At 37.9% G+C, this 14,033-nt stretch overlaps 1 protein-coding gene across 4 annotated transcripts in view; it reads right to left on the bottom strand.

Annotated features, from left to right (window-relative positions):
* The window catches only part of CTNNA2 (catenin alpha 2), a 1,253,094-nt gene that overhangs the window by 40,244 nt on the left and 1,198,817 nt on the right, over positions 1 to 14,033 (bottom strand). For 3 of the 4 annotated variants that reach the window (XM_055400364.2, XM_088841736.1, XM_088841737.1), the window contains exons 15-16: positions 8,970 to 9,075; positions 2,527 to 2,661 (exon numbers count right to left, since the gene is read on the bottom strand). In XM_055400364.2, coding sequence (XP_055256339.1) covers positions 2,527 to 2,661; positions 8,970 to 9,075 — 241 coding nt within the window. The remainder of the gene's footprint in view (positions 1 to 2,526; positions 2,662 to 8,969; positions 9,076 to 14,033) is intronic. The other variant, XM_088841738.1, reaches the window with a different exon arrangement.

The raw sequence follows: 14,033 nt of genomic DNA, 5'->3' as shown, positions 1-14,033 counted from the left end.
CTTTCCCACTTTGTACACATAGACTCACATAAAACATACACATGCTGACATGGTATATGATTATGCACTTGGGCATATTTTTAGTTTAAGTTCATCATGCCAGCATAAGACTATAAAAACATGGCATTCAGTTTTTAAATCCAAATAATTTTTTTTGGCAAAATGGAAAAAAAAATATCCAAATCTCTTCTGCTTCAGTAGAAACTTTGACTTCTAATGAAAACACTATCCTGGGGGCTTTCAAAGAAGCCTCAGTTTTGAATACCATGTACACAAAGACATAGGAAAAAAGGAAGGACAATTTAAGTATTTCTCTTTTTAATTGCATATTATATGCAATACTATAATATATATATATATATATGCATACTGTATTTAATATAGCAACTTCTCCTTAAAAATGTGGCAACTTCATCATGCCAGACAACAAAATAAACAGGGCCCAAAGCATGGATGAACTTTCTTGGCAAAATCATTGAGAGTTTGTGTGTATGGGGTCTCACATTCTTGACTCTTTCAGAATTTTGAAGACAGTCATATGTGCTACTGTGCAAAATAAACATATTGCTCTTTTTTTTTTCTCTCTATTGGCCATCAATGAAGGATGAAGAAGATGGAGGCAGATGGCAAAGACAGCAGACTACAGACGCAGGTGTGGCACCAAGTAGCAATCAAGCTTGGAAAAAAATCATGAAGAAACCAAGAGCAGGCCCATAACTGAGCTATATAAGCAAATCTTTATAATGCATTTGACTCAGGATTATTATAAAGTGGTACAACATTCCTCTGAAAGAAGCCTTCTCCCATGCAAGGATTTACGAACATTGCCAATAAGACTCAAAGAAAGAAACAGGCTTTGTGATAAGTGTTCTCAAACACCTCTGCCAATGCCAACAGTGCAAGTGATAAAAGCCAGTGATGGTTTGGACTACAACTAAATGAGGAAGTACAATGGAAATGAAGCTCTGGAGGCAGTGATGAACAATGGGCACTGAGAGGATGACGGGGAGCAGCTCTGCCCGTAAAACTTGCTTAGATGAGTTTGCGGAGTCTGAGATCCACAAAGATGCTCTGCGCATCCATGGAAATAATAAGATTTGGAAAGTAACAAATAAAAGCACACAAGGCAAGCGAAACAAAATGCACTCAGTCCCACAGGTGCTTGATACAGATGGACATGAAAGCTGAATGGTATGAGAAACTATACCATTGAGGCTGAAGATAAGAAAGGAAGCAAGGGAAATGCAATGTTTCGATCACTTCTTGGCAGAGAGAATCTTGGTAATAACCAATGTGGCAGGAAGGACACATTGCAAGACAGATTGCTCTTGGTTGTTGAAGAATGTTGAAGCGGGATCATTTTGGAAAAGGAGGGGTGACTATGCTAAGAGGCACAAAATTGCAATTTACTGGGCACTAGATGAGACTGCATGGAACAGACTTTCTAAATGGAATCTCCATGCAAGCCAGATAAGCTCTTTTCCCAGCTAGGTTTTCTAAATGCCAAACAATACAGGAACTGAAATCTTTGGGTTCAAGGATGATTTTTACACATATTTTTAATCAAATGGTGAATTTCTGGAAATGTCTTGAGGAAGAATTGAGCTTCATGACCAGTCTGATGTTCACAAGGCATTCACCATATGGATAATATTCTGTTTCTGGTAATGCCACACTGAAAATGGCAGCATCATGGCTGACTGGGAAAAGAACTAAAGGTGGCAAAGCCACACTTTGGAATTTGCAAATAGTTTACAATAGATGGCATCTTGTGTTGAAAGAAAGGGACTGAGGGAGGAGAAGAAGCCAAGGTAAGAACCTCAACACATACATTTGGAAATCTTGCCAAGAAATCATGATATGTCTATTCATTGAGCTTTTTGTTTCTTTGCATTTGACGAAAATGGACCAGATACTTATATTTTCATGAGAAGGGAAACACTGAAGTGATTGAATAAAGGATCTATAATTGTTAGTGTCTGACAACCATGTTAGTTTTTGGCAACAGCACATCAACCTGTATTAAATTCAAATGCTTTCTGGCTTTTAAAGGTTATTGATAACCTAGTATGCATTGGAACCTGATGAATGAATTCCTATTGTTTTCTCCATCTCTAACATGTGAACACAATCCACACATAGAGAGGCTGGCTCCTGAACAGAGAATGAAAATTACTAGGACTAACAGAGGGAAGTAGACTTACAATGAGTAAATATACAAAAGCCCCAAATAATTATAATAGTCACAACTTGGCAATGACTTTCCAGACTATGAAATTAGTTTTCTTGTGAAGAATGGAGATTTTATAAGGCTAGTATAAACACAGGGTAATTGGAAAATCAAATTGTTCATTGTGAGTTATTGTAAGGTCTGGAATAATGGTGATAACATTTAAAAAGAAGAAAAAAAAAAACTACCTATGAATCACTGTAGTTTGGTGTTTTTAGCAGTACTGTTGCCAAGAATGCTTGCCTTGGAAGAACAACAGTGGAAACTCGAATTGTGAAGCCCAGGTCCCAGCTTACCCCTGACACAATGAGCTCTCCTCCCAGATTCTGTACTTCGGCTTTCACCTTGCTGCAGATGTTAAGTTGATGGCAATACAAGGCAATTCGTTGAAGGTAGGCTAATAAATCCTGCTTACATGCTGAATCAGGACACTATAAAATATTTAAAAATTATCTCAATTAGTAAGAATCTTTCAGTTTTTAATATTTGCTATATAGAAGCTGTGAGAAGAAAAGTTTTCACTGTCATATACCTTAATTATATGCATTCAACTTGATAGTGCATTGAAGCTTCAGAAATGCTTTAGGGAATTTAGAAGGTCACAGTGATAGGTGAGAGTGGTTGGTTCTACTTTGATAAAATTCTATACAAAGAATATCGATGATCTCCCAGAAAGTCTTATTGGGATGAATATATAAGTATTTCATCAATTATCTTCTAAACTGCAAAGAAAACAATATTCTACAGGATTTCTCTTACTGGCCCATTCCATGTTCACTATATGCAAAGTTATTTTAACACAGACAACAAAGCAACAGATGCTAGAAGGAAATTATTCTCTGTGGCAGTCTCTCTGCCATAGTAGAAGAGAGTTTCAATTCGATTTGTTGGAAAATGCATTTGTTTCTTTTGGCTTTCTAAGAAATGTATCATTCACTAAAGAAACACTATTGCACTTTCTGGAATATCATATTTATAAAAAAATTTAGCAACATGATAAACTTAATTTAAACCAGAGACTGTGAGAAGGATCAAGACAAAAAAGTACAAGAAAAAGATGTGAGCAAAATGAGTTTGAAGCCCACTGAAATAAACTCATCAGTGTAACAACAGGACCCTTCCAAGGATGCAGCAGAGATTTTGAATTCTTAAAAAAAAAAATCTGGTGACCAAAGATTTTGAATTCTCTTTGTAACTTAAGTCAGTAGATGTTCATCAAATACACACCGAACAGAGCTGAACACTTTCAGAGACTTTTACGTGATTCCCTAAAGCATTTCTGAAACTTCAATGCCAATGGCTATCCAGTAATCGAAATATATTCCTATTGCTATCCAAAGTTCAGTTTAAAATTCTCCAGGACATTCTATTGTTCTCCCTCAATCTGGCACTTAAAAAGGACATATAATCACCAGATCCTTGATGAAACGAGTACCTACAGCCCAAAGTAAAGTACCTTATTTAGAACAAAAGTATGAGAAAAAGACTCCAGCTAAGCTTCCTTTAAGCTCAAGAAAGGGAATTCTTTCATTAATACTGTGAAGCCAGTCATTTGACATAGCCATTTATTTAATAAGTTACAAAGGGGTCTTTTTTCTACATAACACTTACCATTGTGGTATTTTTTTTTCACTAACTGCATTTATCAAGAAAGAATCCCACAGAGACTGTTTTTAGCTTCCTACAAGTACTTCATACTGTAATATTTATTTTACTCCAGAGACCCATATACTGAAAGGAATTAACTTTAAAATGATATCTCCCTAAAGGCCTTTGATACAAATACCTTGCAGCAAATTAAAATGGAAGTTCTATCTCAATGGAACAGTAATTAAAAACGCAACAGTCCGTAAAAAGTTTATACTGTGTGCATATCTCAAATCTTCATAAAAATATTTTCTGGCAAAATAAAGCCAACCAATGCACATTTTGGAAATGCTCATTCTGTTATTCTGTTATTTAAACTGAAGTATTTAAAACACACATAAAGGCATTATGGACCAAGAAAAACAACTCTTATACCATTGGAATAGTAGAAATGGATTCATTATTTGAAAAAGATATGTTCCATTCAGACCAAACTTTAGCAAAAATTGCAGGTTGCTTCACAACTGATGACAGGAAGAACGCTACAAAGAGGTTATGTTTATCTTTTCTTTGTTAAATCATCATTAAATATCATTTTCATACTTTGTCGCAATCTCAAGATACATCTAAAATCTTGGGATTTGTATGTGTGTGTGCATATGTGATATGTTTTCCAGATATCAAAGCTGTTTGGGGGCTGTTTCCTGATACATAATTGTTGGAAATAAAAATCCAAAATTACAAAATCAAAAATAAGAATCACAATAAAAAATATTGAGCTCAAGGAGCCTAAACATACTGAGAAGTAGCTTCAGCCATTGAGATTCGGAATATAATGGAAAAACCATCCAAACTCCATCTACTTTTACTCCTTAGGAGTCCATTCTAGCACAATCCTCTCTCAGAACCAACTGCCAATCTCTGGTCACTCCACTTATCCCAACATTTGCAGAAAATTGCCTCAACATTTACAGAAAAAAATGCAGCATTCTTTCCTGGCTGGTGCATTTCTGTATGTTTGCATGTATGAGTGCTATTTTCAAATAAACTCTTTTTCTCTCCTCTCTTTTACATGAACCTTCTGGGTGACATATGGAACTCAAACTTTGCTCCAAAATGTAGGAAGCTTGGCAATCAGTAGTGCCCTGAAATTAGCAATATAATAATGGTTTGGTCCTTAATCACTATAAATTTCAGGAGATTTTCAAGTTTTGGTAATATTTAATAAATTATTTTTACTCTTGTTTCTCAAAAATTCAAAAGTAAGCAAAAATTCCCCAGATTTGCTATCATATATATAATATGACACAATCTGTTGGCTTATTTTAAAAGAATGGCATTGAAACATGTATATTATCATATGTGAAACGAATCACCAGTTCAGGTTCGACGCATGATACAGGATGCTCGGGGCTGGTGCACGGGGATGACCCAGAGGGAGGTTATGGGAAGGAGGGAGGTGGGAGGGGGAATCTAGAAGGGGAACACATGTACACCTGGGGTGGATTCATGTCAATGTATGGCAAAACCAACCAATATAATATTGTAAAGTAATTAGCCTCCAATAAAAAATTAAAAAAAAATAAAACAGTAAAAAAAATAAATAAATAAAACATTTAAAACAATAAAATAAAATAAAAGTAATCCCAATAGTTTAATCATAAGTTTTTTCTTTTCAGACTTTAAGAGATGAGTAAATTTGGTATTGACTTGAGGTATTCTACAATATGGGATGTTGAAGGCAAGTATTTAGAGGAACAGTCTTATATAAGAAAATGAGGGAGATAAAATATAGTAAGCAACTCAAAAACCACTGGAGACCATGGCCATGTTTGGAAGAGGTGGTTATGGTTTAGTCGTTAAGTCATGTCCAACTCTTTGTGATCCCATGGGCTATAGTCCACCATGAAATTTTCAAGGCAAAAATTCTGGAGTGGGTAGTCATTTCCTTCTCCAGGGGATCTTCTTGACTCAGGGATTGAACCCATATCTCCTGCATCACAGGCAGTATCTTGCATTGCAGGAAGATTCTCTACCAACTGAGCTACCAGAAAAGCCCTCCTCCACAGAGGAGGAAAATATCCTAAATCTTTCAGTGTTCCCAAAGAGGATGATCTGTTTCATAGTAAATTCATGTTCATGTTTTTTTCCATGTAAATAACAGTTTATATAATATTCTCTATTTCAGAATCTTAATATATATTTTTCTAAAGGAGATCAGTCCTGGTGTTCATTGGAAGGACTGATGCTAAAGCTGAAACTCCAATACTTTGGCCACCTCATGTGAAGAGTTGACTCACTGGAAAAGACTCTGATGCTGGGGGGGATTGGGGGCAGGAGGAGAAGGGGACGACGGAGAATGAGATGGCTGGATGGCATCACCGACTCAATGGACATGCTGCTGCTGCTGCTAAGTCACTTCAGTCGTGTCCGACTCTGTGTGTCCCCATAGACGGAAGTCCACCAGGCTCCCCCGTCCCTGGGATTCTCCAGGCAAGAACACTGGAGTGGGTTGCCATTTCCTTCTCCAATGTGAGAAACTATGAGTTTGAGTGAACTCTGGGAGTTGGTGATGGACAGGGAGGCCTGGCGTGCTGTGATTCATGGGGTCGCAAAGAGTCGGACACAATTGAGAGATTGAACTGAACTGAACTGAATATATATTTTAAGACATTTTCCTTTGACTGGCTCAAACTGCAAGCCACCATGTTTAAAGAGATCAGTTCAGTTCAGTTCAGTCGCTCAGTCGTGTCCGACTCTTTGCGACCCCATGAATCACAGCACGCCAGGCCTCCCTGTCCATCACCACTTCCCAGAGTTCACTCAAACTCATGTCCACAGAGTCGATGATGCCATCCAGCCATCTCATTCTCTGTTGTCCCCTGCTCCTCCCGCCCCAAATCCCTCCCAGCATCAGAGTCTTTTCCAGTGAGTCAACTCGTCGCATGAGGTGGCCAAAGTATTGCAGTTCAGGTTTAGCATCAGTCCTGCCAATGAACACCCAGGATTCATCTCCTTTAGAACGGACTGGTTGGATCTCCTTGCAGTCCAAGGGACTCTCAAGAGGCTTCTCCAGCACCACAGTTCAAAAGCATCAATTATTTGGTGCTCATCTTTCTTCACAGTCCAACTCTCACATTCATACATGACCACTGGAAAAACCATAGCCTTATCTAGACGGACCTTTGTTGGCAAAGTAATGTCTCTGCTTTTTAATATACATCTAGGTTGGTCATAACTTTCCTTCCAAAGAGTAAGAGTCTTTTAATTTCATGGCTGCAATCAGCATCTGCAGCGATTTTGTAGCCCAAAAAATAAAGTCTGACACTGTTTCCACTGTTTCCCCATCTATTTCCCATGAAGTGATGGGACCAGATGCATTGATCTTCATTTTCTGAATGTTGAGCTTCAAGCTAACCTTTTCACTCTCCTCTTTCACTTTCATCAAGAGGCTTTTGAGTTCCTCTTCCCTCTCTGCCATAACGGTGGTGTCATCTGCATATCTGGGGTTATTGATATTTCTCCCAGTAATCTTGATTCCAGCTTGCGCTTCTTCCAGCCCAGCGTTCCTCATGATGTACTCTGCATAGAAGTTAAATAAGCAGGGTGACAATATACAACCTTGACGTACTCCTTTTCCTACTTGGAACCAGTCTGTTGTTCCATGTCCAGTTCTAACTGTTGCTTCCTGATCGGCATACAGGTTTCTCAAGAGGCAGGTCAGGTGGTCTGGTATTCCCATCTCTTTCAGAATGTTCCACAGTTTATTGTGACACAGTCAAAGGCTTTGGCATAGTCAATAAAGCAGAAATAGATGTTTTTCTGGAACTCTCTTTCTTTCTCCATGATCCAGTGGATGTTGACCATTTGATCTCTGGTGTCTCTGCCTTTTCTAAAACCTGCTTGAACATCTGGGAGTTCACGGTTCACATATTGCTGAAGCCTGGCTTGGAGAATTTTGAGCATGACTTTACTAGCGTGTGAGGTGAGTGCAATTGTGCAGTAGTTTGAGCATTCTTTGGCATTGCCTTTCTTTGGGGTTGGAATGAAGACTGACCTTTTCCAGTCCTGTGGCCACTGTTGAGTTTTCCAAATTTACTGGCATATTGAGTGCAGCACTTTCACAGCATCATCTTTCAAGATTTGAAATAGCTCAGCTGGAATTCCATCACCTCCACTAGCTTTGTTCGTAGTGATGCTTTCTAAGGCCCACTTGACTTCACATTCCAAGATAAGTATCAGTTATTTGAAAGAGTCTACTGCCTAAAGTGGGCTTTTCTGGTGGCTCAGAGGTTAAAGTGTCTGCCCCCAATGCGGGAGACCTGGGTTCAATCCCTGGGTTGGGAAGATCCCCTGGAGAAGGAAATGGTAACCCACTCAAGTATTCTTGCCTGGAGAATCCCATGGATGGAGAAGCCTGCTAGGCTACAGTCCACGGTGTTGCAAAGAGTCAGACACGACTGAGTGACTTCACTTCACTCACTTATTGCCTAAAGTATGCTTATAAGAAAGAGCCCATTATTGAAAGAAGACATACTTAGAACAGGATTTTAGAGTTCCAGTTCAGCAAACTAAAATGAAAAGAGTGGAAATAAACTCAAATATTCAACCTTGAGATTGAGAACTAATTTAACGTGAATCTTAATTCAATCTAAAGGCATAAAAGATACTCTGAGAATTTTGTTAATTTCTGATGCACTTTGAGTCTGGATGAAAATAAAGCTGAAATCTGAATGTTCTTGATTATGTGGATTTATCACATTTATGCCAGGACATAAATTATGATGAATTATAAAGAGCATCATTATAGCGAGATCAATTATAACAAGAAATAAAGTTGGTTCTTTTGCTTCCCACTTGTGAAGTATCACTGAGTTTCTGAATGAGGACAGCCAGGATAATCCATGATTCCTTGAAGGTTATGTCTCTTAAAAAGTGGATACCCTTCTTTCTAAAGGAACTTTGAAAACAGAACCCACCTTTGGCATCAACTCAATCTCGACAGAGTCAGAGGTCAGTTTGTAAAACGGTGGCAATTCTCTACAATTCATTCTTCAGAGGCATTTAATAGAGTGCATAAAACCCATTACAGAACCCAAGAGCTAGTTAATGACCCCACTCAGCATGTGCTTGCTTTTCCCTCTTATATTACCTGATCAGCCACAGCGCGGGCTAATTTGTCCATTCGAGAACCTGCTTCGGCAATTTTCTTGGCGGCATTAATGACATCTGATGTATTTTTCAACGGGCCTTTGCCTCTGAAACAACAGGCACAACATAATTAGAAATTCACTTTATGGCAGGAAATAGACACACCTACCATATTGTTTGTCCAGGACTCTGCTTTTGTGTTTGAATTGGCTCTGACCACGTTAGAGGAAATTTGAATGTTTTCTTGATTCACTTCAATTTCCATTTAAATAATCCACTTTATTTACATTCATTTTCAGGGAATATTTTTCCCTATTTGGATGGGCATGCTCACATTTTATTCTTTACATGAATTTCTATATTTATTGAACAGTGGACCATTAAAAAAGATGATCACTACAAGGGCAATGGGAATTTAACATGTAAATGCTTATCATGTGTCAATGCTGTTGTATACATTTATCTTCATAACAACCCTAACAAGCAGGCATCATCATCCCCATTTTAGAGAAGAGAAAAATAGACCAAAGTGATTAACTCACCCAAGCTTATGCAAATCATGTGACAAATTCTAAATTTAAATCAGTCTAGCCAAAATAAATGCTCATTCACTGTCTTTCACACCATGCCCAGCATTATTATTATGCTAATTATATTTTTAAGTCCACTTTGGCTCTTTGAGAAACCATTGTCTCCTGTCCATAACTGGGGACAATTTGGCCAAAATTTCAGAAATCTGCTGAGCTCTTTCTCTTGCTGGCTTATATGCTTCTGGGACTGACTTATGAAAGAACACTCATAGAGCACTGTGTGACAGCAGATGTCTTTATATTGCCAAAAACCATTGCCCCAATATTTTCACATAAGGTTTTCAATTAGGTGAACTGTTTTTTATTGCATGTATTTCAAATATTTATTAGAAAAGAAAAGGAAACTATGCTCCATTATAAATTTTTAAACAAAATGTTGCATACGATATACCTCTTCTTTTCTTGAAAGGTAAATAACATGATAGACTAAATATATTTATTCTTCTATTTTTAGCATTGTTACTGGTCTCCTTGTGCTCAGTTGCTCAGTCATGTCCAACTCTTTGCAACTCCATGGACTGTAGCCTGCCAGGATCCTCTGCCCATGGCATTTTCCAGGCAAGAACACTGGAGTTGCAATTTCCTATTTCAACTGGTTGCCTTATATGCATGTAAAAATAAATGCATTTTTTAGGAGTACAAAATTATAATCCTATAGTTAAACATGTGGTGAGATACAGAGAAAAACTACTCAGAAGTCATTTATTTAGATTGCATAGAGAGTAGGCAATGATTGCCATTGTTCCATAATAACATTTTATAAAATGGAAGACTTAAAATGACTTTAGAAAATAAATGTAAATGAAGGGCATTTTGCTTCACTCTTAATTTTGCTTCTGGAATTTTTAGTGTTAGTAGCTAAAAGTAAGATATATTGTGTTCACATCAATGCTGAAACATGTACATAGGGAAATTCCAAACTTAAGATATTTCATTTTGCTATGGCAACATTAACTGTAGAAAGTGAAAGAGGAGAGTGAAAAAGTTGGCTTAAAACTCAACATTCAGAAAACTAGGATTATGGCATCTGCTCCCATCAATTCATGGCAAATAGATGGGGAAACAATGGAAACAGTGAGAGACTTTATTTGGGGGGGCTCTAAAATCAGTGCAGATGGTGACTGCAGCCATGAAATTAAAAGACGCTTGCTCCTTGGAAGAAAAGTTATGACCAACCTAGACAATATATTAAAAAGCAGAGACATTGCTTTGCCAACAAAGGTCCGTCTAGTCAAGGCTATAGGTTTTCCAGTGGCCATGTATGGATGTGAGAGTTGGGCTATAAAGAAAGCTGAGCACTGAAGAATTGGTACTTCTGAACTGTGGTGTTGGAGAAGACTCTTGAGAGTCTCTTGGACTGCAAGGAGATCCAACCAGTCCATCCTAAAAGAAATCAATCCAGAATATTCTTTGGAAGGACTGATGCTGAAGCTGAAGCTCCAATACTTTGGCCACCTGATGTGAAGAACTGACTCACTGAAAAATACCCTGATGCTGGGAAAGATTGAAGGTGGGAGAAGAAGGGGACGACAGAGGATGAGATGGTTGGATGCATCACTGACTCAATGAACATGAGTTTGAGTAGGCTCCAGGAACTGGTGATGAACAGGGAAGCCTGCAGTTCATGGGGTTGCAAAGAGTCGACTAAACGACTGAACTGAACATTAACTCTTCCACAAAATACATTGACTTCTATCCAGTTGCTCTATAGATTTTTAAACACATAGATTTTACATGTGCATTTTATATAATATGAGTGAATTAAAGATTCTGTGACAATTTGGCTCTCATTCTCTCACATTATTTTTTAAATTATCTCTAAACTTTTGTTTTTGGTTTATATTTTTAAAGGAAATTCTAGATGCAGAATCTGTCAATATTTAATAGTATTCTCATTGTTAGTTATTTCTCTGTAACTTCCAACCTTCAGAAAATCTTTTTTTACAATCTTACTCTGATAAAATAATTGTTGTTACTTTTGGCCTTCATCTTAACCCATTCCTGCTGGAGAAGGGATAAGCTACCCATTCCAGTTTTCTTGGGCTTCTCTTACAGCTCAACTGGTAAAAAATCCTCCTGCAATGCGGAAGACCTGGGTTGGATCCCTAGGTTGGGAAGATCCCCTGGAGAAGGGAAAGGCTACCCACTCCAGTATTCTGGCCTGGAGAATTCCATGGACTGTTTAGTCCATGGGGTTGCAAAGAGTCGGACACAGGTTAGGAAGATCCCCTGGAGAAGGGAAAGGCTACCCACTCCAGTATTCTGGCCTGGAGAATTCCATGGACTGTTTAGTCCATGGGGTTGCAAAGAGTCGGACACAACTGAGCGACTTTCACTTTCACTAATCCATTGACAAAGGGCTGCATTATACTTGATATTTCATTAATAACAATCTTGGTGTTTGTTTACTCCAAGAATTTCAAAGAATTTGTAGAAATGCTTACTCATGAACCTTTCATGATAGCTTTCAACAGTGGATTGATTCTGACATTTATAGAGACTTGAATCTGTCTGAGGCTCAGGCTCCTAAATTTCAGCTAAAGCATCATTAGAAGCATGTCTTCTTAAACTAAAAAGAGGCTACAGATTCACTATTATATTTTTATTTAAAAAGTTTGAGACTTTATAATTCACATTGTGGACTTAATTCAAATCTTGGAGTCACAAGTGGATAGTAGGGATGATAGTTTCATGAAACTAGACAGCAATATAGAAATATTTAGATCATCAAATATTTCCTCATTTTCTAGCTGAGAAAGCTGAAATCCAAAGAGGAGGCTAAGTGATCTGCCCAAGATGATAAGAAGAGGAAAAAAAGGACTGAACCTCTGTCCCTAATCACAGTTTTGTTGGTTGCCAAGAAGGAGGGGTGGAGGAGGGAAGGACTGGGAAGGTAGGATTAGAAGATGCAAACTATTATATGTAGAAGGAATAAACACCAACAAGCCCTTACTGTATAGAACAGGGCACTATATTCAATGTTATGCTCCGCTGCTCAGTCATGTCTGAGTCTTTGTGATCCCATGGACTGTAGCCCATCAGACTCCTCTGTCCACGGAATTTTCCAGGCAAGAATATTAGAGTGCGTTACTATTTCCTTTTCCAAGGGATCTTCCTGACCCAGGGAGGGAATCCACACCTCCTGCATCTTCTGGCATTGCCGGAAGATTCTTTACCACTGAGCCACCTGGGAAGCCCACTATATTCAATATCATGATAAAATACAATGGAAAAGAATATTTTAAAAAATGTCTAAATGTGTATAACTGGGTCCTTTTGCTGTGCAGCAGAGACTGGCACAACATCGTTGATCAATTATACTTCAATTTAAAAAATTCAAAAATATTACAAGAAGAGATTTATGAGTTAGAAAATAATAGAATGTGGGATGGACATGTACACATTGCTATATTTAAAACAGATAAGCAACAAGGACCTACTGGATAGCTAAATATTGGATATGGAACACTGCTCAATGTTATGTGGCAGCCTGGATGGGAGGGGAGATTGGGAAAGAATGGATACATGTATATGTATGGCTGAGTCCTTTTGCTGTTCACCTGAAACTATCATAACATTGTTTATTAATCGACTATAGTGAGTGAAAGTCTCTCAGTTCTATGCGACTCTTTGCGACCCCACGGACTGTAGCCCACCATCCTCTTCTGTCCACGGAATTCTCTAGGCCAGAATAGTGGAGTGAGTAGCCATTCCCTTCTCCAGGGGATCTTCCCAACCCGGGAATTTAACCCAGCTCTCCCACATTGCAGGCAGATTCTTTACCATCTGAGCCACCAGGGAATACCCAATACAAAATAAAAGTCTTTTTTTAAAAAAAGAGAGAACGATAGAAAAAAAGCAAAACTGATATAGAAAATAAACCTAGTTTGTTAACAAGAAAAAAGAATTAAGTGAAGAGAACAGCACTTGAATGTTAGAGTGGGTTTGTACATGCTCACAGAGCTGAATGTAAAACTGTCAGTAGACATATTGGTAGCTTGAAACATGCCATGACAGTGCTCCTTCTATGGCTTCTTTTTTTCCCCCTAGAAAATTAGAAAGCTGCTGCCAAAAGTCAATTTAGTAGAAAGGATACATGTATCCTTTCTTTCCCAAACTCCCCTCCCACCCAAGCTGCCACATAACACTGAGCCCTGTTCCAAGTTAAGAGTAAGGCTATTGTGATCTGAAGGAGACTGCGGGGGGCTTCTGGAGCTGGAAGATGGTTATAAAGTTTATAATATTTAAGGTATACATTTCTTTAATGCATTTTTCTACAGGTATACTTCATAATTTAAGATTGTATTTTCTTATTTTTCTGTCAATCTGATGTATATGAAAAAAATGTAATTTTCTTTTCCATGATTATAGAGGAATCTGAGTTACTTTTATTAATCATTTATTGATCATTACAATTAATCATTTATATGCCCTTTTCTCTGAGTTTTTTGCATATTTTTCCATTGTTTTCTTTT

The sequence above is a fragment of the Moschus berezovskii genome, chromosome 11, assembly GCF_049115385.1.
Source record: "Moschus berezovskii isolate FMDL1 chromosome 11, NW_MosBer_1.0, whole genome shotgun sequence".
Classification (NCBI taxonomy): Eukaryota; Metazoa; Chordata; class Mammalia; order Artiodactyla; family Moschidae; genus Moschus; species Moschus berezovskii.
This window is presented reverse-complemented; position numbering and strand designations above follow the sequence as displayed.